A 26,079-nucleotide genomic window follows, 5' to 3' on the forward strand; every position below is an offset into this window, starting at 1 on the left:
ATTTATAAAAAAAAACCCCCACAGAACTAGAACAGAAATACACACTCATACAACAGCAGAAGAAACTGTTGAGTCACAAAGTGTATGCTGTAGAGCTTTGGTGCTTCGATTCATGGATCATATGGAAAAATAAATTTAGGGTCAAAGAAAAGATCTGGCCGATGATGTCATGGGATTCTGAATCTCCTCTGAAGCGCATCTGCTTTTGTGCTCTTAAGTGACGAGACATGAGATGGAATTGATAGAAACTATAGAGGATTTTCTCTGTAACAGATGTTAATGTTGCACAATGCACTTTTTCTTTCTATATTTTATTCATAATGTATTTCCAGGGGTTTGGTTTGGTTCCAAGGTCTCCAAGTTTGTGGCACTTACTTTTTGAATATGATGCAACTGTATTACAGAGATTTAGTCTTAGTTATTAGAGTTTAGTTTAGATTCCCTAGCTGATTTATCCACCAGAATGTCAATGTTAAGCAAGGTGAGTCTACTATTAAGATCTATGTCATGGAAAACAAAGTAAAGGAAAAGATTCAGATTGCACCATACACATTTATTGACCACTTGTTTCCTCTAAAACATAGAGGTAAAAACAAGTATATGGTTGTCAGGCCTGGTTGTACAAGGACAAACATAACTCAGGCTCACATTCAACAGCATCAACACATTTTGGTCTTACTAACAAACATGGAAGCTGTAAGCAATTACTGAAAAAGGAATTTTAAAAAATGGTTTGTATTTTTTAATTATCATTTGATAATTTACAGAGAGGTACAGCATTTAATGGGAGCAAAACATCATTACATTCTTTTTCTATTATCTTATTCATTAAGATGCATCCATTGTACAGAATGCCAGCACCATAGAAAGCATACAAAAATCTTCCCAAGCCATCCAACAAGATTTAAAAAAGCAAACTAAAAAAAAAAAAAAAAAATCTCTCCATGGTAGAATATACCTCACACTTTCACCCCATCTACACCACAGTAAAAAGTTCATATTTCCCTTGCATACTTACATTACTTACATGTAGGGTACTTCTAATGTCTTTGCACTGCTAAAAAAACCCCACACACATCATGCCTATCACATATGGCCCAGAAGGAATAGTAAACACTCATTCTTATTGGTGGCTTGGAGAAAGAAATAGCTAATTTGGTTTTGTCTCTCCCTATTGGTCCACAGTTTTTTCGATCCTCCAGTCCTCTACCAGGAGAACTGGTGATGCACTCAGTTTTCTCCGGCTTGGATTCACTCCTTTCGCTTGTTGTGGCGCCTCACCAGCCTTGATCCCCTCCTGATACCAGCTGTGAAAGAGGAGACGGAGGGTAATGAAGGGAATCGGTGGTGAAGATGCATACGAAAACAAAGGAAAAAAGAACGTCAGGGAGGGAGACGCATGAGAAAGGTAAAGGATAGGTAGAATGAGTCAAAGGTGCAGAATGGAAAGAACTTGTGAGAGTGAAGGCTAATCCAGTGATGACAATTTGCGGTTAGATAGTTGACGTTGACTATGCATATTTTCCAGAAGTGATGATGTGGTTTTTGGCAGGCTCTGTTCGTTTCGCTGTCCAACAGCGGCGTTGATGAATGTGTCATCATCCATCTGTGCTCTTACCTGGAGCTCTCTTGACTGTGGCGCTTCTACCTCCATCTGTGAAATGAAGAGAAGACACAGTCAGTCACTCTATCTGAACACACACACACACACACACACACACACACACACACACACACACACCGTTGCACACCTGGAGATTTGTCAGTAGAGGCAAATGTAAAGGGTAATTTAGAAAACTACTTGTCTCAGTTTAAAGCAATATTCCACTTAGTTGAAGTGATCGCCATGAAAACCAGAATATAAACTAATCACCAAGATATGATGCAGCTGGGATGAATTTGCAGCCTGAAAACTGACATTTAACACGTTTGTGAACAGATTCAACAACAGATTCCGCTTTTAAGACAACAAAGCAGTCCTGGGTCTGTTGTCATGTTGCATTTCTATTCTTGGTTTATATTAAAATTAGTATTTAAAAATAAAAGTAGATCCGGTCTCCCAAACAGCCACTTTCTCTCCTAAATGGTATCAACCCACTATGTTCTCTTCTATCAATAAAAATGCTATTTGAAGAAATTATGTTCTAAAGCATTGGACCTGAAACTCACAGCAGTGGGATCTGTTGTTGAATCTGTTCACAAACGTGTTAAATGTCAGTTTTCAGTCTATTTTTGTGGCCTCATTAAAATGAATGGGAAGCAAAAATCTGAATGCTACAAAATTGTCCAGCTGCATCTGATCTTGGTGATTAGTTTATATTCTGGTTTTGATGGCAGTCAAGTGCTGAATAACCCCCCATGTTAAAACTAAGTGGAATATTGCTTTATGTGCAGCATGTCCTCAGCTGATGAGCAATAATTGAAGTAACTTGAAATAAATAGAAACCATGAATATCTATAGTCATGAGTATTCACCTTTAATGAGTTTGGTGATTCTCTCTGATTCAGTTTCAATCAGATTTGGGTTACCATGGATGGTGGTGATCTTAGAGAAGTCTGGACCTGAACATGCAAAACAAAACAATTAGATACAAAATACATACCATGTTGGCCCTAACATACTTTACCATGTATGGGGTTTCAGTTAGATCACTTTGAAAATGCACCACTCTGTCTTTTCCACCTTGAAGTAACCACTTGTCTGGTATACATTAATATGAACTATCCATTCAAATGAAGTATTTGAATGGATGTTTAATGTAATTTTACCTCATCACGGGTCACGTGATCATTTCAAGGAGGAAAGGAAACAAACATTTGACAGAAATACCTGCTGGGTATAAAGAGTTCATGTAAGGAGGCCATACCCTCAATGATCTGAGGCTCGTTCGCCGTGGTGAATCCGGCTCCACCTTTAGAGCGGCAGCGGAGAAGGGCGTTGAAAGTCATTTAACGACTTAGCAACATGTACTGACTGACAGACGGACAGACTGACAGGTACATACACCCCGCCTTCACCTCCTCCGCCACCGCCACCACAAACTCAAGCTCAGATATATTTACACACACTCACACACACTCACACATGCACAGGGTGCGAAATACAGGTGTGGCAGGGGGCGCTCAGCTCAACTAGAGAGAAAAAGAGAGCGAGTTCTTTCACTTAGCCCACAAATCAAGCCCCAAGCCACCAGTGAAGCAGTAGGTTAACGCGGTGATGTGTGAAGCTCACCTGCCCCTGCGCCCACACCAGCCATCCACCCACTGGGCTGAGTTGGGCTCCCCCAAATGCCACGTTATAATTTGCACACTGCACACACACACACACACAGCACAATCATCATCATCAGAGCTAAACTAGACAGGCGAGCAAAAAGATGATGGCAGATGGATAAATGGCGAGATGAACAGACATCCAAATCATCATGGTGCACCATGGGAGGCAGAACAACATCTGCATATAGAAACTTAAGCTATACTGCCAACTTGGCTTCATCTGATATGGGGCAATAGTTATGTGTGTCTAACCATAGGTTGGACTGTAAAAATCAACCTCCTTCCTGCATAGCATAGTTATTGCGCTTATACAAACATCGTAAACCAGAATGAGCTTGTGATGTTTTTAATGGAGGTTGGCCAAGACATGTGCTAATATATTTGCATGATCCCAAGGAACAGTGTGTTCTCTGTGTAAAACATATCCAGCTCTCCAGTTATTACAGCATGTTATTACTGATGATTTGTGATTCTCCCCCAACACTGCAGAGGTCAGGAAGCGGCATAACTACCGCAGCTATAAAATGTTCATTGGCTCTATAATAGTTTTTCTGCCATTAGCCTACTTCATAAACCTGACTGGCAGGCGTGTATGCAGTGTGACGAAAATATGGTACACATAAAATTTGACTATTTTGAGAAAAAACACAAGGGACAGTCAAGGTTGTAAACATAATAGATTGTGTGATTATATGCATTATTGGCAGATACACCCTTGCGGCATGGTTTGTGGTATTCTGAATTTGTTTCCAGTTCACTCAGATGTTTTAAATTTCTTTTCATATTTAGATGAGTCCAAACAGGCACCAGTTGAGGTTAATGAAGATCTGCTTGGGTGAATCTGCCTTTGCTTATTCAATCCAAGGTTTCCAACACATGCAAGTCATCAACAGCCAGTGGTGAGGTGAATATCATCCATAATTTGTTTTATTGTATCTCTTTTTGTTTTGTTTTTATCTTGGGCTAATATGGAAACACGCATGGAACCGATGAATAAAATTGTTAAAATATTTAAACTGAATTTATGAATGATATTGGCTGCACCTTTGAGTAATTTGAGGTCTTTTAAAAAAAACCCCAAAAGAAACAAACAAACATTCTATTGTAACCAACAATCTGTTTTCGCAAACCAAAAAAAATCACAAGGCTACATATTTAGTCCTCACAAAATCAGGAACACTTGGGATGCGAAGTTGGGATGCGGGACACAACAACGTAAAACACAGCCATTTTGGCTGCTCAAGGCAACTTATGGTGTATTCATGCTCATGCCATTCAATTTTCAAACTTGTTGAATTTTGTTTTCTCCAACTAACCTCCCTCTACGATTTGCTTGATCTGCTCCTCCTGGAGAATACGAACCTCGCTCTCCAGAAGCTTCTTAACCTTGGTTACCTCTAGTATGACCCACGCATGGTTGGAATCAAACAGAGATCATGTATGATGAGTTGCAGGGAATCGCAAAAACATGTGGAGTTATACAATCGGTCCTACACACATACTGTAGCGGACCTGGTGCGACAGCGATCCTTATGGTAAACACATTGCATGTATCAGTGATAAATGAAATCTCTAGAACAGTTTTGTGCTGGAATTGTTCTGTGCTTTGTGCAATAAAGCTACATAACATTCATTTCAATTGTATGAATAAGTGATTGATTTATTAAAGAAGCCCCAATAAGGGATAAGAGAAGTCATAGCTGTGGTCCACCAAATTAATCTATGCTTTGAACATGAATTAGGGCTAAACCTCAACTCAAATGGTTCACACCATGAAAACAATATGTCTGATGACTGATTGATGATCACCAAGGAAATTAGGTGAAATGGAATTTACATTAGGTGAAGATGCTCAATTAGCCATGGTGAACATGGTCATTGATGGATTTGTTAAAAGAGGCGTTAGAAGACGCATGAAAGTGCTTGGATCTAGACTACCATGCCCTTCATGTGAATAAATGTGTTGATAGAGACTGACCTTGATCCACAATCTTCTTAAATCCATCTGCGTCCACCTCTCCATGTGCTGTATTAGATAAACAGACATGTCATGTCATGAAAACTCTTTCCAAATGTGCGTAAAGTCTGAAATGTCTCATCCAACTTTCCAAATACTGGATACCTTTTCTACGCAAAATAGGAATAACTCAGACTTTGTCCAAATGTTCACAAACTTACTCTCAATAACTCTTGTAACCTTGGTGATGGAAGGATCCCCCTCGATGACTCTGGTCACCTTGGTGATGGAAGGATCCCCTTCGATGACTCTGGTCAACTTGGTGATGGAAGGTTCCCCCTCGATGACTCTGGTCACCTTGGTGATGGAAGGATCCCCCTCGATGACTCTGGTCACCTTGGTGATGGAAGGATCCCCCTCGATGACTCTGGTCACCTTGGTGATGGAAGGATCCCCCTCGATGACTCTGGTCACCTTGGTGATGGAAGGATCCCCCTCGATGACTCTGGTCACCTTGGTGATGGTGGGCTCCCCTTCAAGGACCACCCTAGTGACTACTGGTTCTGTTTCAATGACCCCAGTTATCCTGGTGATGGTTGGGTCTCCTTCAATGACTCTGGTCACCTTTGTGATTTCAGGAACTGTAGAGCGGGAGAGGAAGTGTAACATGAGAAAACCACTGAAACGTCCAGTAAGAAAGGTATGAAGAAAGATTAGCTTTAATACACTCCCACATATCCGAACAGGAGGTGGCAGGTGTCCAGATTTAATAAATTAAAGCATACTGAGCAAGTAAAGATGATGTGTGTAGGATGTTCAGTGATTGCATCACTGAAAATGAAAGGTTTTAATAACTGCTGGTGTTACGCTGCACAGCCCCATGATTTAATTTTCTCCATTTGTTTCTGAAGCATCAAAGTCTGTCGGACAGGAATTTATTTGATTTTATACAATGATGTACCCAGAAAAATCCTAATTACAGGTTTGTTTTTAGTAGCAAGATAATCTTCACTACTGATTTGACAGTGATATATAATGAGAAAATGCTTCATGTTACCTTTACATATCCTTTTCTATTCTACAGGATTCACACCCAGTCAATAAATTCCCGTTTTTATTGCTGAAAACTCATAGATAATCCCTGAAAACCTTAAAAATCTTCTTCTGAATCAAATGTGACCTGCTAGAAACTGCTAGACATTCTTTTACTATTTTTTTTAATATTCTCTGCTTCTCAGCTATGATCTACTTGTGTGACAGTATTTATGTGAGCCATAAAGGGCTGGAATCTGACAGATGTGTGTTTGTATCAGAGAGCGTCTAATCTTCAGCCTGAGGTCTCGAGATGCGTGGCCTAGTCCGCTAATCACTGCCAGACTCCTGTTCGTCTCTCAGGGCATTTGGAGTAAGTGAGAGATTTTGGTGCGATGATTTAGGCTTGATAGCTGGTTTGCTTGCCTAGCTGAATATAGTTATGAATATCATGTGTATCCTGGGTGTCCTGGTGGTTCAGCCTGCAAAACTGCATAAATATTTGTTCGAATTTGGCCCCATTTCTCCCCTATCTTTCCTATCTTAACTTGATGAACTATTTCCTCAAGGACTTTAATGATCTGGATGATTAAGTATTCCAACTTTTTTATTATCTTAACTGTAATAAAGTTGTGATATTTATGTGTGTGTCTATGCATCTGTAAAAAGTGAGGGTGTGTGTGCTGCCATGCTTTTATGGTCACGTGTAATCATTTATCAGTCATTTTCAGGTTTTATTGCTCCATTTGAAGTCTTGATATATGTAGATCAAAACCACAACTACAATTAATTTTAGCCTCTTCCATCAAAAATTGATTAATTTGGATTAATTTGGATTCATGGATTAGTAGTTGGCTTTACCAAGAAGAGCTGCAGCTCCTATTCAAAAAGGTTAACTTGTTAGGCACCTCCCAGTAAGCCTAATGTAATCTGAATTGAGAAAAGGTCCTGCTAATGTCAGCTGCAGAACACAGTTTAACTACTTTCATAACTTGGCCAAATATCATTAAACAGTACATAATAAATAGCGTGTCAACTGTTTTTGGCTTGTGACCCCTTACAATGAAGCAATGAACAGCTCAACCAAAACATGATTTTCCCTTCCAGGTTGTTGCATTTGATTGTCAGAGGAGCCGCAGAGGCTGAAAACTATTCAGTATTTCACAAAAAAAAGCAAATACTAGAGAAAAAAAAATGATTATAGATGTGCATAGTAGAAATATATGTTTTCCCTATCCCATAAATCATCTTGCGACCCCCCAAAATGATCCTCCAGACCCTAAGGTTGACAACCACTGCCTTATAGTCTGTGTTATACGCCTAATCACCTCAGAACAATGGGACTTCATCTCCCCCATGTTACCCAATACATCAAGACATACTGCCATCTGTCTGGTGCACTGGATCAGACCCAACTGAACGAACAGCGTCCAACAGTCCTCTGTGGTCTCTAACCATGCTCTGCTATGACAGGGTAATTACCTCATCACTAAAGGATCTGATTAAAAATGTCAAGGGATCCAAGTGGACCCAAGCAATAGTGAGAGTGCATAATCATAGGAACAAAGGAGAAGGACTCTGGGAGATGCTGCAGAGCGATAAAAATGCATGTAATATGCATGTGGCTTCAGGTTGGATTTCACTGAAGGGGCACTGCCTCATTATTGAACAAAGAACAATTACTTTCAAAAGTAATCAAATCTTCTAAATCATGACCATTAATGGCAAAGATGAAGAAGATAATGAAGATAACTTGACTTTTATCATATGGTAAATAATAGCGGCCTCACCTGTTTCAACAATATGGGTAGTTGTGGTGATGGTCCTCTCTGTAAAATAAAGCAATTCGCTTCATTCAACTTTTTGCAGATGTTATATTTAAAACTCAAATGAGGATAGTGGCACTGAGGACACTTACTGATGAAGGTGAGTGGGATCTCAGCATAAGAAAATCCGGACACAAACTAGAGAGGAAAAAGCAGGCGGGACAGAGATGGGAGGCTTGGTTAACACAAAAAACATACAATGAACAAAAGAAAAATGAAAGATGCTTTTAGTTCTACATCCACACATATCGTATGGTTTGCTTTTCCTCTACCTTTATCTGGATGTACTTAATCAGCTTCTTCAGGAGCACCAGGAGGTCCTCGCGGCCCACAGGAAGGTCTGCAAGTAATAATCAGTGTATTGCATCCAAATATGGTGTTTTCACTACACAAATGGATGGTAATGTATGCTGTTCTCACCCCCAGGATAGAGGATGTTCTTCACCACATGGACCACACCATTTGTCGCCATCCGGTCATTGTCTGGCACATCCACAGAGTTCACATGGATAGAGTTGTTTACCTGGGAATTGCCACAAAAGTAAATACAGATTTTTGTCAAGAAACATACTTGACAAACTGTTACTGTGAGGTCTACTGTCCCAGAAGATTTTATCACTGATAAGAGCGCTTAATGAAAACAACTGCGTACCGAGACAGCGATCATAATCATTATACTCAATGACAAGGACTGAATTTACGCTTTTTAAAATGGTTTGACATGATGAGTTTTGAGGTGAGGGCGTAAATAGAGTTTCCAGATGGTTTACTCTATTGTTGGAGGTGAAGTCTGGGAATTCCATCCATGGTATTTAATTTCCTGTAATTGTAATGTCTGCATGCAGCTCACTGGAGGTGGACATGCTCATTAAATAAGGGATAGGGTTTCCTCCTCCTCTGCCTCCTCTCTCTCTTCCTTATCCTTTTGTCCCTTTCTCGCCCACCAGATTCAGCCACATGACTTTCTTTTTCTTTTACTGCTAATACTTCTGTACTCTGTACTACATTTTTGAATGCAGAACATTTAGTATTTTTCCATTATGGTATTGCTACTTTTACTTAAGTAAAGGATTTGAGTACTTTTTCCACCACTGAATCTAACCATGTCTTTTCCATGAAGCTTTGTCCCTCTATTCATCTCCCTCTTCCAATTGAAACCTAGATGGCCTGTTTCCGGTCCATATCAGTGTGTACAATCTCCAGCCAGCCTTCCTGTGTCCATTAAGGGAGTCCCGATATGAGACACTGTCTGATAACCTGGTGGCAGAGGAGTAGAGAGAGGGAGGGTATGATTGAGGTAAAGGGTGAAAAGACGATAAAGAAGACCTGAGGAATGACAAGTGAGTGCAGGGCGAGCAAGATAGGAAAAAATGGACCGTGGAGTTACTGACAGAGGGGGATCAGAGTGGGAGGTGGAGGTGGGGGCAAATACTTAGAGACTGGGCGTTGATGGAAATTACATGGAAGCCTGGAAGCCAGATTTCATTAGTTTTGGCTTTACTCCAGAGATATCCAGCTTTGAAGTAATAGATTCGCAGTGGCTCTTTGATGCTATTGTTTAAATGAGAAGGTGGGGAATGATCGGGCTGCAGACTTACAATACTGGTCTATGGTGGCTCTAAGAAAAAGGCTGTTTTGCACGCATTTGAGACGTGCATGTTTATGTGTGGTCATTTAAAAATACATAAATATAATACAGTATATGCCCTTAAAAGTAAAATCCATACTCGTACACTGTTAGATATCAGCAATTTGTGATGTTCAAAGCATTCCAGGAGTTATTTTGTGATGAAGTGTTATAATTTACTTTTTGGTGTCCTTTTATGGTCACTTGCCCCGTCTCGTCTGCTTCCTCAGTTAGTAATTTCCTGAATTTCCTGAAATGCCCTTCGAAAACCCCCAGAGAAGGGGCGTGAACTTGTTGCTTTCAATAAAAAGTGTCCTTATGGGCATATAAATATTACTAGCTAGCAAACTAGGTTCTGAACATTGGGTCTATAATTGCGACCCCGCCCCTTATTCAAGATGCAACATGTCTTGTGGTTGCATTGCATTCTGGTCTATAAATTGGATAAATTGGTATCTCCGCCTCTTCTATGATGGATTTCTCCCTGTATGATTGTTGTGCAAAACCACATACACACACACACAAACAAGTCTAAAAAGGCGGCATTTCTCTGTCCACTCAAACACTGATGGCTGATTGTACATACAGACATAACTTGCAGGTTGTTGCCCTGGATGGTTTTGAGCAAATTGGTGACTCCTCCCTCCAGTCCACCGTTGATGAAGATGCCATTGCTAAAGTGGTACAGCAAAATCGTCCTCAGAGCGTTCACATCACCTACGAAGGACAACACAAGGCGAACCTCATTTACACAAATAAGAGCCTGACTTCTTGATTTATTCTATTCTCTTCCCCACTTTATATCACTTAATATTAGAGCAAATTGCTTGTAAAAGTAGATGGTTGAAAGGAAATGCGTCCATATGCTGAAGGTTTTGGTGGAATACTGACTGGTGAGCAGAGATAAATCCTCTTCACTGAGGCCGTCAAAGGCATCGTCTGTTGGGGCGAAGACAGTGTAGGAGCCTTCCTGCTTCAGCAGCTCAGTCAGTCCTGCACTCTCCATCAGGGACAGGAAGATCCTACAGTTACCAAAAAAAGGATAAGAAAAATCAACAACCCACACAGTCATAATAGGAGTGAGATGAAGCCAACATGAAGTACTTCAAGAATCACAGAATGGGAGACTATATAAAATTCTATGATTATATTATATTGTATTATTATATTATATTATATTGTGAATTGTTACATTAGGTATTGTTTTAACATGTAATATGCAGTATCACACAATAAGCATTTGTCAAATTTAATATAATAAAAAAAAATATCACTTTAAAAAAAGGAATGTTACAAATTGCTTCACAGTCAGGAAAGCAAAATTTATATATTGAAAACTACAAATAAAACAGAGAATAAAATAAGAATGAATGAATGGCAATATAAAAAAACAACAATGGCAGAAAAATAATGATAAAATAAAAAAAGAAAAAGAAATTAAAACAAGACGTCAGTGGTTCTTACTTGAACCGTCCGTCGGCAATCAGAATCTCGTGGATTGTTTTCTGTGCTGGTTTGATGAGGGATTTCATGAGATGCAGAGCTCCGTTGCTTCCCTCCTTACTGCCACGCACCATACATGCATTTTCTATGCACACAGCCTGGGGAAGGGAGAGCGTTCATATTGTATTGAAAGATCTAATAGTCACAAATCTGGTAACTATTTAGCTGAAGGGTGGGGGACAGTCACACACTTTGATTGCGATCAATCGAGTGGAACAATAAAAAGTTTCCGTGGGCAAATGAAACCCAGCTGATTGTAACATATAAACCGCCAAAGCAGGAACACGCTGCATTGGCCAAGACCTGGACTAATTAGCTGTTTTATTGCGTTTGTTTACAGTTGAAAGACAGTGAAATCATGTTAACACTCGGTAAGGGGCTCGCTAATGGCTTTCAGATTTCTAATATGGAAACCGACCCGCTCCATTGTCTTTCCCTCACTCCTTATTTTTCTATTTATCTGTACCCTCTTGACTATAACTCTCTCTGACTCTGTGATGTATGAACAGACATTCACACATGAACACACACATAAATCTCACAGTGCGATAAATGAAGACTCTGAGAAGATTGCCAGCCAACGTTTCCAGCAGCTGTCCATTGTAGAGTTCGCTCAGTGTGACTTTGAGCTTCAAGATGTGGTTCTCCAGGATGAACTTCAGCAGACTCTGGTCTGTCGACATCACCTCGTCTGACACACACACACACACACACACACACACACACACACACACACACACACACAGAAAAGTTATGGATTTAAAATGACATGGGTGAAATCAAATGACAGTTCTAAGTATTCAGAGGTGTGACCAAGTCAACTTTGTTCGAGTCCCAAGTCAGTCTCAAGTCTTGAGGCACAAGTCTCGAATCAAGTCCCATGTCAAAATGTAGACAAAGTCAAGTCCAGGTCGAGTCCATGTCATTAATTTCAAGTCTCAAGTCTAAATGTAGATTACCAAGTCAAGACCAAGTCATTAATGTCAAGTCCCAAGTCTAAATGTAGAGCAGGAAGTCAAGTCAGAACAAATCAAGAGTCCAGTTTCAATTTCAAGATCTTCTTCTAGGACTTTTTCAATGCAATATGGTTTGAGTAGTATAAAAACTTGGTAAGAGCATCATGAGTTTGATTTCTATAATCAGTTTCATCTTCAATATATTCAATCATTCCATACAAATTCTCAAAACAGAATTTAAATTCAGTCGAATCTCATAACTTTAAATCTAAGTCATTTAAACAAACATAAGATCTTTTGTCAAGACTTTAGAAACCTGTTCAAGTCATCAAAGTACAAGTCAAAGTCAAGTCCCAAGCTACAGAACCCAAGTCTCAAGTATTCCCTTCATGCATCAAATCAAGTCTCAAGCAATTAAAATTGTGACTAGAGTCTGACTCAAGTCCAAGTCATGTAACTCGACTCCACACCTCTGAAATTATTACATTTCCCCCATGCTTAAAAACACTATAGAAAGTAGAAATAGCTACAGTCAAGGCTATAATCTACCCAATTTGCAAAAAGAAATGTAGGAGTATGTTTTTTGTTACTCTATTGATCCCCAAAGATATTTTTGCTTGCAGCCTCCACAGGGAGGTCAGAGGGCAAGCTGAGATACATAACAGTGCAATTCAACGTCTTGCTCAAGGCCACTTCGCTGAATCACGATGCCGCTCTGAGCTTGTTTGTAGATCAACTCACTGGTAAAAGCACCGTTGAGAGGAGCCAGCAGTGTGTACTCTGCCTTTGGACCCATGACAGCTGCCAAGCCCAGCTCCGACACCATGTCACTGAACTTGCTCTGGGACTCTCCCACCAGCTCCATCACGTCCTTGGCTTATCAGGAGAAACACATGCAAACAGAAAGAGATGTAACCAAATAGTCTCACAAAGACCAGCAAAAGTAAGAATTTAGGGAATGAGAATTTGAATGAATGGAAAGTTGAGCTTAAAGTGATGTTGAACTTTCTCCTATTTACAATTGTCCAATCTCCTCTAATGGAGCACAAGAGCAATAAATAGCAGAATCACCTACACCAAAGACACCACTTTAATGGCCGTCCATCCAGGGTGTCTTACCTGAGTCGGGGATGAGCACCTGGTCGATGAGGTGGATGACGCCATTGGTGGTGACAATGTCCTTCTTCAGCACCATCTTGATGCCATTGACCGTCAGACTGTCCCCATCGCAGCCAATCTCTATGGTGCTGCCCTCTTCTGTCTCATACATAGACCCTGCCATGATGGCCTCCGAGCACTGGATACTGTTCAGCAAGTGGTAGTTCACCAGGGCTGATGGGAGAGAGAGAGAGAGAGAGAGAGAGAGAGAGACAGACAGGCAGACAGAGAGAGACAGGGAAAAGAGCTTATCAGATTCCTCAGATTCTTTTGAAAACTAATATGGGTTGTCTGCAGTTATTTTTGTAATCTGATTACATAATAATCCAACGTTTACAGTTGCAATCATTATTCAGCGCACAGACACACAGACACAGACACACACACACACACACACACACAAAAATGCACACACAAAAATGCACACATGATCTACCAGCTCTCCTATGTCTTCCAAGAAATATTTAGGCAGTTCTGTCAACATTTAGATATGGGATTACACCTCCAACTGAGTCCAACTGTCAAACTAAGTGAGGAAAACTGGCTTGCAGAAGCAATGCCATACAGATCTCATTACAACATGAACAAGCGTTCCAAACCCACAAAAAAAGGCAATCAAAGGCGCACTGCTGGTCGAATTACTCCCAAACCTTTCCTTTAAGAAACAGGGCAAAAGGCTCTAGACCATCTTGACTTTGGATGCAGTTCTAACATGGTTGGTCAGTGAAGCTGTTTGCCTACTGTCTGAGAATCTATTTGAGGTTAAACTGTGATCTTGGATCACAGATCTTGGAACTTGGATGAAGCCGCCCGCTCAGGACACCGCAGACCAGCTTCATGTTATCAGACGAGTCCCGGCTAGTCAGTGACTCAGCAAATAAGCAGATAAGGTGGCACTGTGGAGACATATGTTTCCCACTTTCTTTGTGTGTGTGTGTGTGTGTGTACTCCTTTATGTGTATTTCTGAGAATTTCTACTGAAATCCACATTCCTTCGAGATGATGGAGTATCTCGGTTTTTGCCCCTGGAGGCAGACTGTCACAGCTGAATTTGGAGAACGGGGTGATTCAGGACAGACTATACATGAAATAAATATGGAAGATGTTTCTTTTACATTTTTTCAGTAGTCTAGGTTGAATTTGACATGAAACATTCAACCTAGGTCTACTAAACATCAACCCTTTGATGATGGTGTGCTACAGTTTAACAGGTCAAACATATCTGAGGATAGTGTGTTATTCTTTTACACAAACTAGGTCAACCATATGATGGTGTAACTGTAATTTATTTTCAGTCATCAGCATGTCATGTTACCTGCAATAACATCTCTGTCCTCCATGATACGCTCCAGATAGCCTGAACCCAGTTTGTTAAATGCTTCATTAGTGGGAGCGAACAGAGTGTAGTGTCCAGGCGCGCTCAGCTTCTCCATCATGCCAGAGGCCAATGCTACAGTCTGGGAGACAAGACAGGAAAGTAAATTCTCATGTAACTGTCACAGATACTTATTAAACTGGAGCAAAGTTGTCGCTAGAAGCATTAAGGTTGCGACTGCAGTACATGACATACTGTACAAAGACGCACATGAAACATTTTTCCAGTTCAAATGACTTACACCAAATTGTTTTACACATTTTAATAGCTACATACTTTAGTCCAACTTGATGTTTGTTTGGTAACTAGTTTCAGGGTTCTGCTTTGTTCACAGTAGTGCTGTATACTTAACATACGTTGAAGGAGGAGAGCTCGTCCTCGACATCCAGGACACCACTGATGGTGTTTCCCACGGTGCTAATGACTCGGTCAATGACATGCACAACCCCATTAGTGGCCACCTGGTTACCATGGATGATCCTGGCACAGTTCACTGTCACAATCTGCACACAGAGGAAAGTTTTACGTTATGCACAATAATGAACTCGTAACACATAAGCATTACCAGCTTGAACCAGCTATGTATGAGTTAAAGCCCTGGTCAGTTTTGACAAAATAAACAACGGGGTCAAGAGGTCATTTATAGGCATAAATCAGTGATGCAACCATGCCATCTTCACACTTCATATAGACTGACCCCATTTGAGTAGTGGTTGATGTGGAGCCCGAGGTCATTGTACATGGAAGTGACAGTCATGCCGTTCTTCATGTCCTTGGTCAGAATGCGGCGGTTCACCATGTGGTAGTGAAGAGCGTTGTACAGCTCGATGTTCACGTTGCTCACCAATGCAGACCGTACCGCCTAAAGAAATCACAACATTAGTTAAAGGACTGAATATTGTCACTGAATATGGTATTTGTGTTTTATTCTACTCCTATCAGCGATCCTCTGTAACAGTTTTTAACCTCCTGACTACTCACAGGGTCCAGTTGCTCCCAGGCGTCGTTGCTAGGTGCAAACATGGTGAAGGAGCCTTTGCCTTCAATTTCCTCTCTCAGCTTGGATATGTCGGAGTATTGCTGGGTGGTCGTAGCCTTCACCAGTCCCAGTGTGCCGTACACATGGTCAATGGGAGCCACTGGAGGGACAAAGTAGAGGAGATGCTCACATTCAAAAATAAGGCTAGTCTGGTACAGGATTGGATTTGATTAACTTTTAATTCAATCAATTTAAGAAATGGATTTTCTATCATAAATGACTGACTTTGAATAAAAGGTGAATTGAATTTGAATTGTCCCCAACCTACAGTCTGTTACTGATAAGGATGAATATAGTTGGTATAGATAGTTGGTATAGAGGATATTGTTGTTAGACCACCTACCTGCAGGACATCCTTTCATGCCCTCCAGCTTCATGTACCCAGGACAGCACTCATACAGGACCATTCTGCCAAAAACAAGCAGACACATATAAGACCAGTGAGCGATACTGCTGATCGTGAAAAATAGAAATTTATAAAGCTCAACAGCAGATTGTAAGCAAAGAGGATATATGAAACTCAGTGCAAAAACAAAAAAAGCAAATCAAAAATCAAAGCTGGATCATACCACATTGACAGATAATTTTATGTGTTGCTGATGTAATGCCTGTGCCACTTCTAACATTAAACAGAGAACCTTTCAGCAGTGTTCAACAGTGTTCAAAAGTGTGGACCTTTCAAAATAAAAGTCATTTTGATAATTAACATTCATTAAAAAAAAACAAAAAAAAAACATGCCTTTGGAGTCATCATGATTTTGAGACATTGTATGACATTATCCATTTGTAAATCTTTCCATAATCCCAGACCATCGTGCATTGTATAGGGTGGGATGCGGTATGTGGTTACTTATAGTAAGGTTGTTCACTAAGAAATAGAAAATCATCATAATCCAGTGTTACGCCCCTACAAGTGAAGCAAATTGAAAAACTGAGGAAGACCTATAGTATATCAATCCACTAAAAAAACTGTCAGAAGGAAATCATGCCACTGACAGGTGACTTCAGTGTGACAAAAGATAAAACATGACCTCAGGTAACATCTTTGCATAAAAAGAGACACAAAACCACAAGGGGATTCCTGGAAAACACTACAGAAAATCAGAAGAATCACACTAGTATCAGCAATAAATCCATGTGAGCTAGATAAGGTAGACCGTTTCCTTGACATAGTTTTAATTTAATTGAATGAGTCTAATATCTGCTAATAGGCCTGTTCTTGCTGACATTCAAACAATTCAAAGCCATAAAGAACAACAAAGCAAGATTTAATGTGAATGTAATGCAAGACTACAAAATAAAAGAGGCATGCCAGATCAACGCAGCAGATTCCAAGAAATTTACAGTTGAGAGGAAGAAAAACGACCTCTGGAGCAGTGATGGGAGAGAATGACGAGAGCCTGGATTGAGACTTGTGAAGAAATTTATGGCAAGAGACCAAGGCTGCAGAAAGAGTGGATCTCCAGAGAAAAACCTGCCAAATGACAAATCTGTAGGTGGGGAAAACAAATTAAAAGCCATTAAAAGCCAAATAAAAGCCAGAGAAGCAGAAGTGAAAGCATAACAAAAATGCCAAGAAACAAACAAGTCAGATGAATCAAAAAAGACAAGAAAAGCCTTATTAACAGTTGCTGGACTCAAGCTGAGGAAGAGGCTATGTCATGTAACATGACAGAGCTTCACAATGGGACACGGGTACCATGAGAAAATTGGCAGAGAGCACACAACTCCCAGCAGGCCGATCACAGAGAAAAGTGGGACTATACTCAGAAAGCGAGACTGGCAGAAGACACGGATGGAGCACTGTAATAAAGATATTAATAAGCTTGTACCAACTGAGCGAGCCAACATCAGTCCCTCAGAATATTTTACGCAACATCAATAAACACCGCAAACAAGAAGGAAGACCAAGAAATAAGAAAGCTTATAAAAAACTGAAACATGTACTGCAAAAACTGACAGAGTCAGAGTAACAATGTTATTTTATCTTGTATCTAGACTTATCAAGCTTATTTTAGGATTTTTTTTAGTGAAACCATCTGACTGCACTGGCAGATAATTTTACTGGTTTCAACAAATTTGACTTTTTTTCCAGGGTATTTACTTGGTAAAAGTGAAATTGTCTTGGAGAAAGTTTCTTGTTTCAAGAATGTCTTCATTGTTTTATGATGATTTCTTGAAAGAAGTCATTTTGGCATGTATCAAGTGAAATTTATTGAAACCAGCAAGATTATCTGCCAGTGTCTTAGTCAATAATTTGACAAAAAATGAAATTGGCTTGATAGGTCTGGAAACACGTGAAAAGTACTTGACAACTTGTCATTTTTTGCAGTGTAGAGGAGCAGCAGGACAGAGTATCACCCGAAACTCAACAAAGCAGAACCTGAGAAAGCAACTGGACAGCTACAACAACTCCTCCAATAAATATAGGAAGATGGAAATTGCTGATTTTTCTAGACATTAAAACCCAATCCCAAGAGGTGAAACCTCAGACTCCTACATCTAAAGGGGAATTATGCAGCTATCCTTGTCAGGAAAAGCCTTACAGCAGGTAAAATCATCCTGAAAGCTGCTCACATGAACAAAGAACTAAAATCAGCAAGGCTCATGCTCAAGAGATCATGAACTAATCATGTTGTGACTCAGACCTGGAATGGAGCACTCCCCTAAGCCCTCGCATTAGTTGAATCCAGCAGCCTGGACCAAGAAAGTTTGTGGAAAATCATGGCATGTTACCACATACCTAAGGCAATCATAGCTTGAGTTTTACCTACACATGTTACAGCAGAGCGAAACACCGCCGTCACCTCAGCCAACAGTCGTAAACATGGGGAAGCAGACAAGGCTGTCTGCTGTTCCCCCTACACTTTCACATGGCCATCACCTGGATTTATAAAGGAAATCTCCAAGAAAAACAAAATCTTGACATACAGTGGAGGATTTTGTTTCCATTTAGCAGACCTAGATTTTGGTGTGGAAGGAACAGCTTATGAAAATTTATGAAAACAGAACTCAAAGAAGGAAAAACATCCTGGAAGGAAGTGGAGGCCTGCCTAACACCAAGCATGCCAGAGGAAATTTGCAGTTGACTTATGCCCCTCATTCAGCCAAATGTTTTACAGAAAGTCATGTTTCATTGCACAAATGACATATAGGTATTATTTGAATACTGTGAAGGCTGATAAGGTACGAATCAGTATTCCTGAGTATTCCATGTCATTCTGAGATAAATATTAAGGTTTTATGATTGCATATATTCCACTAAGTCTTTTGAGTAGATTCTCACTGAAAATGGACCATCACATAATCAATGAAGACATTGCATTGGGGCCTATCCCACATTAACACAAGTCTTCCAAGACGCAGAGAGCTAGTGGTGAGTCAACACTGGAAACTCAACACTGATCCACCAGAGAAACACCCATGCAGTTCCTGAATGCTGGAACGAGTTTAATTGAGGTTTAAACCAAAGCATTTTAGAGGTTCCAGTTGGAGCTTTCGTCTGTTCGCTAAATCTTGGAATTTATTTACACATTCGCTGCATTGCAGCAGAGTTTTAAGGCTTCCTGCTTTCTGTTTTCCCATGGAAATACTGTGGTTCTCTATGAGCTGTGTACTTTCTCTCTGTGGTTCAGGTTTACATCCAAAACCAATAAGTGTTTGTTTGGCTTTCAGAAATAGACAGTATTACAGATGATGTATATATAATTGGGAGAAAAGGAGGAGAGGATTTTCAAAATCATCAGCAAGGGACTTGGATGCAATGATGAATGTCATGTTTAAGCAAATTTCAATGCACGCAAAATGACAAGGAAAAAAAGAAAAGAAAAAGAATATAAAAAATATCAGCATCACTCCCACTCTCCCTTCAACTCCCTAAAGTGAGTTAAATCTTTTCAGCAAATTGTTCTACTTCATATTATATGCATGCTTTTGCGATTGTGCGAGTGGGCCTGTTGTGAATTTGCATATTATGTGTGCACATAGCTATGTTGTCCATAGAGAAATCATTCCATGCTTCAATGCTAATGTGTATAACGGACATAAACAGCCGTGCATGGCTGGCTGTCAGGCAGGTATGAGGTCACTGCTCCCAGGCGGCGCTCTGACAGGATAATGGATGGAGTATATAGACTGGAGGTGGAACCAGAAACACTGAAACCAAGGCAGTGTCACCGCCGGCCCAATGTGGCTTCCAGATGAGCAGATGTGTAAACACGTGGGCACACACACACACACACACACACACACACACGCATATTAGGTGGGGTTGCCTGGCTTTGTTTAACAACATGAGATAGTTTTTCCACATATGTTCAACAATCAGTGTCTTTCTAGTGGTCCTACCATGTTTTTTTTTCCTTTAAGTGCCAGTGGCTCTGTGAACACTGTGCAGAAGGTTTTTCTGTTTTTACACACAACAAGGCTGGAATAAAATCAAGGCTGTGTAGCTTCATCACTTTTCTGACATTATTCAGGTCCAACCATGAATCATTCACCACAACTTTCACCTCAACTGTGGCTTGCATGGTGGTTGATTTTAACCAGTTTCACTTGTCCTTTCCTCCCTGCTTGCTGTGCCCGTCACTTGCAGTACTTCGCTATGAGGCTAATTGCTTCCACCTGAACTCCAGCAGGCCCAATTCAATAGTGCTTTGCGGAAATTAAGGCATGAAGAACTCCCCACGGTACCATTTAACCACAGAGTAGATAATTACTGCAACACAACGCTGTTTAACTCATGAACAGAGAATGCCGACATGGGCATCGTTTATTCTCTGCTATCTTTATTGCTCAGAGATTCACACTAGGTATCTCCAATTGTGCAAAGTCCCAGTTGAAGGGGCTCTACTCTCTCTGCGCTGATGTCCAGTTGAGTGATCGCACACCAGCCTGCAGAGTCCAGTGGGACGTCCAAACAACCATAGCTCCTTAAACACCCTTTCCTAATCTCTCATCAACACCAAATCCAACTCATCGACATCATCGCAGCTGGGTGGATTTCCTCCACTGCTGCTGAACAATGTCCTCACTGTCAGAGAGAGAAGGATAGAGAGAAAGAGAGAGAGAGGGGTGAAAGAGAGAGAGAAGCAAGTTTGTTATAGTTCTGTCATTTTCTTTTTTATTCAATTTACACATTTTTATCTCCATTTGACTTTAGTTAGCTACAGTTAAATGACATTTGTACGTTTTAGTTTGCTTCTATTTTTCCAAAATGTTCAGTTTTAGTCATTTTTATTTAGTTTTAGTTAAAATAGTTAAAATAGTCCCTGCTTGCTCACAGAAAATTGTTATTGGATAAACAAACACTAGTAGATAGCATTATATTGATAATCAATTGATACAGTATTGATGGTTGATGTGGTCCCATTCATTTATTACGAGAACAGACATGAGTCTTCAGTTTATTTTGAGTTTTATCCGTTTTTGTCCATTTTTATCAATATCTTGTCTTTATTTCTATTTTTTAGTTCAGTTGACTAAAATGTTTTTATGTCTAATTTCAGTCAGTTTTATTTTAACTTAATAAAGATTCTATAAGCCACTCTAATTACCCTTGCACAAAGGAAAGAAATAATGGCACAAAGTAAAAAAAAACATTTTACTTTTGCTTTGCCTTTGGAGACTTGGTGATATTCTCTATGGTCACAATCCACCTAATAAACATGTCAGATTGTATCAAATGGACAAGTTAATGGGATTTGGCAACAGTGATTTACAGAATATCATACTCTAACAGCCCAAGAGACAGAAACGAGCAAAAACATGTTATTGTAGCAAAAGTGTTATCTGCACTTTCCTGGTAAGGTATGTGCTGGTACACAGTGTACGCAATATAATATCAGTGTAGTATATCACGATAGATCACTATAGCATAAAATATGGAGGGAGGGAATGAGTCATCCCTCTCTCTCTCTCTCTCTCTCTCTCTCTCCCTCTCTCTCTCTCTCATCCTCTCACTTCTATTAACTTTCCCACACTTGAACCAGGCATATCCAGACACAGGACTCCACAGCAGCAGGTGTTACAGCTGATAGCAAATGACTAACAGAAAGTGTGTGTCTGTGCATGTGTGTGTGTATGAGAGAGACAGACAGACAGAGAGAGAGAGAGAGAGAGAGGAAAAGAAAATAGAGAGAGAGAGTGTTTGTCGATCCCTCATTACACTTACATACTAGTCATGAGGCAGAATGTCTCCAGTCGAGCCTTACACTCCATCAATAAGCTATAATCCTGATAATTTACCGGAGGCTCTATACTCTCCGCACATCACTCTCCACATCACTCTACACATCATTCTGACACCTAAACATGTCGACTAGACAATATAAAATTGTCCTGTAGACACCCATGAATTGAAAACCATACACGCAATATCACACTTGACCAGGATTCAACTGATATGGGTTTTTTAAGGTCGATACGGACACTAATATTTCATGCTAAAGCTGATAATTTGTGCCGATATTCAATATCTTTAAATTTTACCATTATTGTGCTCCCAAAATTACAAATATGAAGCGTTTCCTCCAGAATTTTTCTCTTGGCAGGGTGGAAAAACCTTTTAAACAGCATTTAGACCCAAATGACACAAAAACTCTCCATTGAAACCAATACTAATCAAATTCTTTCAAGGTTAGCAACTCTTTATGGCAGCCACCCTGCCTATTCAATGGTAGGGAAGACTATACAATACATTACTGCCTTGAAATGAAGAATTAATTTATTAAAAACACTACTGAACAATTAAATTAATAACATAAAATGTACAAAAAAAATTGGAAGTGGACAGAGGAAACTGACTGGCCGATATCTGATATTTATATCGGTCTAACTCTAGTCCCGACACACACACGCACACACACACACACACACACACACACACACACACACACCCACCCACACACATACACATACAAATCAATGCCCTGTTATCCATGCCAAGAGCCTGTCACTGTGATTGGAACTGCAATATAACCTCAGCTTCTCCAATCTGCATCACACACACAGACTCAAAGGCAAACACACATAAACTCACACACTCGTACGAGGAGTGAGTTCAGCCTGAGCACTTTCAACATGTCAGAAGGCAGTCGGACATCAGTCACTGTTGAGCAGAGTTTACAACATCAACACGGCCCGCAGGCTAACAGCATGTCCAGACTGGAGACGAGGGGGTATAAACAGATTCCATGTGTAGGAAAATGAGAGTGTGAAATCTGATTGAAAAAGGGAGATGCATTTGGAAAATATTGCCAAAGCTCTATGAAAAAGAAAGGAAGAAACAGTTTGGATCTCCTCTATGAACGCTGTGTCTTTGTGTGTGAAGGTTTAGAGAAGAAGGTGAGGCAGGTACTATAAATGTTCAGGTGGATCACTGAGACAGAAACAGCCTGAGGGGCCAGACATCAGCAGACACAGGACGACCTCTGCTCTTTGAACCATAATAAAGAGCTGACTAGAGGCTATTGCATGGTGTAAAATCTATCTACAGAAATACTATACTGAGAGACAAAATGCATTGCATTTCAAGTACTTAATATTTACTTTACATGTTAGAGAATTATGAAATAAGACATAATTTTGCGGAAATACCCAGATAGGTTTTTCAAAAGGAGAGGACCCCCCTGCAGGAGTTAGTTACTGTCAGACCTTTGTCAGTTTCTACTTATTTCTAGTGACAATCCTTTTTTATTATTATTTTGAGTCTTTTCTGTAGATCTATGTGCATGATGAGTGTAAGCTGGGTGTGGTTTGCACTTGAGGGAGACCAGTTGTGTTGTCTGAGCAACACAACATCAATCAATCCCCCCCTGAAAATAAAATAAAATAAATCTGTTTCAGTTAGTAATTCAAGCCTGATCTGGTTATTACATCATAACTTGTGGTAAGACTTACGCCTTCTTGCCACAGATGGAGCCTTTGTACCAGTTCCTACACGTGCTGAAGTACTTCTTCTTGGTCCCCATGACCTGCTGCAGAGCGCACACATTGGGCCTGAGAGGGGGGAGGGGGACAAAGGAGTGATGGAGAAAGTGAGGAGGAGGAGGATGTGTGAGAGTGTCAGGTTGACAGAAGGGAGGGGAGGGGAGGAAGGAGGATGAGGAGGGATGAGGGTCATTGGGTGTAGGTATGCGATAGGGAGGGGTTTGTGCAGGTAAAGAAAAAAACAAAATAAGCACAGGATTATTGTTGGGTCATTTTTACATGCCACTGCTCATGTTTCTTGAATGAATACCTTATATGTTTAAAGAAACAATGTTTTGAAGCTTACTTTAAGTCCTTATTTCGTCAACATGATATTTTCAGTCAAGTTATTTTCAGTGAAACAGCAAACAATGAGAGCTAATTTAATAAAGACAGTTGAAGTAGATTCAATTAAGCATTGCACACCTTTCAGAAAGTGTGATTTAAATGAATTACTCTGCTTCTTAAATCAATGGAAAATTGCTGACAGCAACTTAAGCTGCAAATTGCACTGATAATTTATATTAGAACAAGAGTGAATGAAACTGAGAGAGCAATATTGAATTTTCCATTATGGCTTGAATCAATATTTTCATCAATGCCTCTGACCTGTTTCTCAAATAATGGACTAGATTGTGAATTGAAGCAACCTTAGACTATAAAACAAACATAAAATTGGACTTAAATGACAATACATACACATAGATATACATCACATAGATACAAGAGACAATACTTCACATAGATATATGTCAGTTTGTCACCAGTTATGCACATTGTGTTCTTTAAATGCAAGCATTCACAAGTGAAAAAGCCCAACTGTAAGTCTGTCTCTTCTCCTCTGTTCTACCAATTTGGCATGCATGCACCTCTCTCTCTCCTCTCCTCTCTCTACTCCTCTCTCTGTCCCCCCTCGCCCCTCGTCCCATGCTCCTTACCCTTGATTCCTGGCCCGTATGCGGCTGTGGGTGACTATCTTGTCATAAGCTGAAGAATCCACACTATCTAGACAGCAGAGTGCCAGCAGCACCGAAGTAACCACAAGTAGCTGATTCATCCTGGGGAATACCAGTCCTCTGTAGGTCATGAACACACACAGACACACATACACACACACATGCACTGGCCCCCCAAAAAATACACAGGAGAAATGGGAGCGCGCGTGAGAGAGGGAGCTTTTATACCAACAAGTCTCTCTCTCCCTCACACACCCATACCCACCCACTCTCTTTTACTCACTGTCTTTACCATACTGTTACGTCCTGCTCCCACACACACATACACACACACACACACACACACACACACACACACACACACAAACACACCCTGCTCTTTAGTTAAAATCCTCCCCCCTGCTCTTTACTCGAGCATGAGCTTATTGTCTACCCCTCCCTCTCACTATTTCACATGAATTTGGTTTCTTTACTACCATCCCATCCCAGAACACCCAGGACACCCATAACCCCAACTTTTCATTGCTTTCTATGATGACAGCAGTCGTTCCAACTGTACACACTCTTTAAAAAGCATACGAATCTATATTAGATACATATAATTCAGATTTTTTTTTTTACATTTCATGGCATCAATTAAAGACACAGCTGAAGGTGTAAAAGTGGCAAGTAGTATGGTTGTGATTTGTGAAACACCTGGAATTCCCATCACATTCGAAAGATGCAGAGAACGAATAGCGGAATACATTAAAGTAAGTGAATAGAGAGGTAATCTACTGTAGACACCAAGCACCAACCATCAGCTGTCCTATTTCACACACACTGCAAAAAATGACAAGGTGACAATCAAGTGATTTTAGCTTGTTTCCAGATCTATCAAGCTTATTTCATGATATTTTTAGTCAAATGATCTCACTGCACTTGCAGATGATCTTGCTGGTTTCAATAAATTTCACTTGATACATGCCAATATGCATTCTTTCAAGAAATCATCACAAAATCTTGAAAGAAGTAACTTTCTTCAAGACGATTTCACTTTTAACAAATGTCCTGAACATTATCCTGGAAAAAAAAGTCAGATTAAAATTATATATAGATAAAATTATCTGCCAGTGCAGTAAAATGATTTCACTAAACAAATCCTCAAATAAGCTTGATAAGTCTGGATACAAGATAAAATAACAAGTCTGTCACACACACACAAACACACACACATACACACACACACACACGCACACACACACACGCACACACACACACACAGAGGTTTTCTGTATTCACACCTGCATTATGTGTCCTTGGGACAATTGGCACTCAGTTGTGTGAGTGAACTGACTGAGAAGCTTTTAAAAGACAAATCTGACTATAAATCAAACTCAAAGACACGTGGTAATGAATCCATGTGG

The 26,079-nt window shown here is 40.1% G+C and overlaps 1 protein-coding gene across 4 annotated transcripts; it reads right to left on the reverse strand.

Moving 5' to 3' along the window:
* Positions 1-538: 538 nt before the first annotated feature.
* postna (periostin, osteoblast specific factor a) lies at positions 539-24,876 on the reverse strand. 4 transcript variants are annotated; one of them, XM_071513779.1, is made up of 24 exons: positions 24,656-24,876; positions 23,649-23,747; positions 16,093-16,157; positions 15,692-15,849; positions 15,408-15,572; positions 15,067-15,213; positions 14,651-14,792; positions 13,297-13,509; positions 12,919-13,053; positions 11,764-11,912; positions 11,183-11,319; positions 10,610-10,740; positions 10,305-10,435; positions 8,512-8,614; positions 8,364-8,431; positions 8,184-8,229; positions 8,056-8,094; positions 5,455-5,874; positions 5,255-5,302; positions 4,593-4,673; positions 2,868-2,912; positions 2,476-2,562; positions 1,619-1,654; positions 539-1,307 (listed from the first exon to the last, which is right to left on the reverse strand). In XM_071513779.1, exons 1-24 carry the CDS (start codon positions 24,802-24,804, stop codon positions 1,252-1,254), a joined length of 2,850 nt encoding a protein of 949 aa, XP_071369880.1. In that variant the 5' UTR covers positions 24,805-24,876; the 3' UTR covers positions 539-1,251. The 4 variants fall into 4 exon arrangements, with proteins under 4 accessions (XP_071369880.1, XP_071369882.1, XP_071369881.1 ...); XM_071513781.1 differs by lacking the exon at positions 4,593-4,673; XM_071513780.1 differs by lacking the exon at positions 2,868-2,912 and having other exon boundaries at positions 24,656-24,875.
* Positions 24,877-26,079: the final 1,203 nt, after the last annotated feature.

Source organism: Centroberyx affinis, unplaced genomic scaffold (assembly GCF_046629955.1).
Source record: "Centroberyx affinis isolate AG114_WGS23_722 - 3 ecotype Tasmania unplaced genomic scaffold, CSIRO-AGI_Caff_v1 ptg007515l_1, whole genome shotgun sequence".
NCBI classification, from domain to species: Eukaryota; Metazoa; Chordata; class Actinopteri; order Beryciformes; family Berycidae; genus Centroberyx; species Centroberyx affinis.

Excerpts from the sequence above, each read along its gene's own strand:
- postna (XM_071513779.1), bottom strand. The coding sequence starts at position 24,804 with ATGACCTACAGAGGACTGGTATTCCCCAGGATGAATCAGCTACTTGTG. Across the intron at positions 16,158-23,648 it reads TCCATCTGTGGCAAGAAGGC|AATGGTCCTGTATGAGTGCT; the intron begins GTAAGTCTTACC and ends TGTTTTTGGCAG. Across the intron at positions 8,615-10,304 it reads ACAACCTGCAAGTTATGTCT|GTAAACAACTCTATCCATGT; the intron begins GTATGTACAATC and ends GGCAATTCCCAG.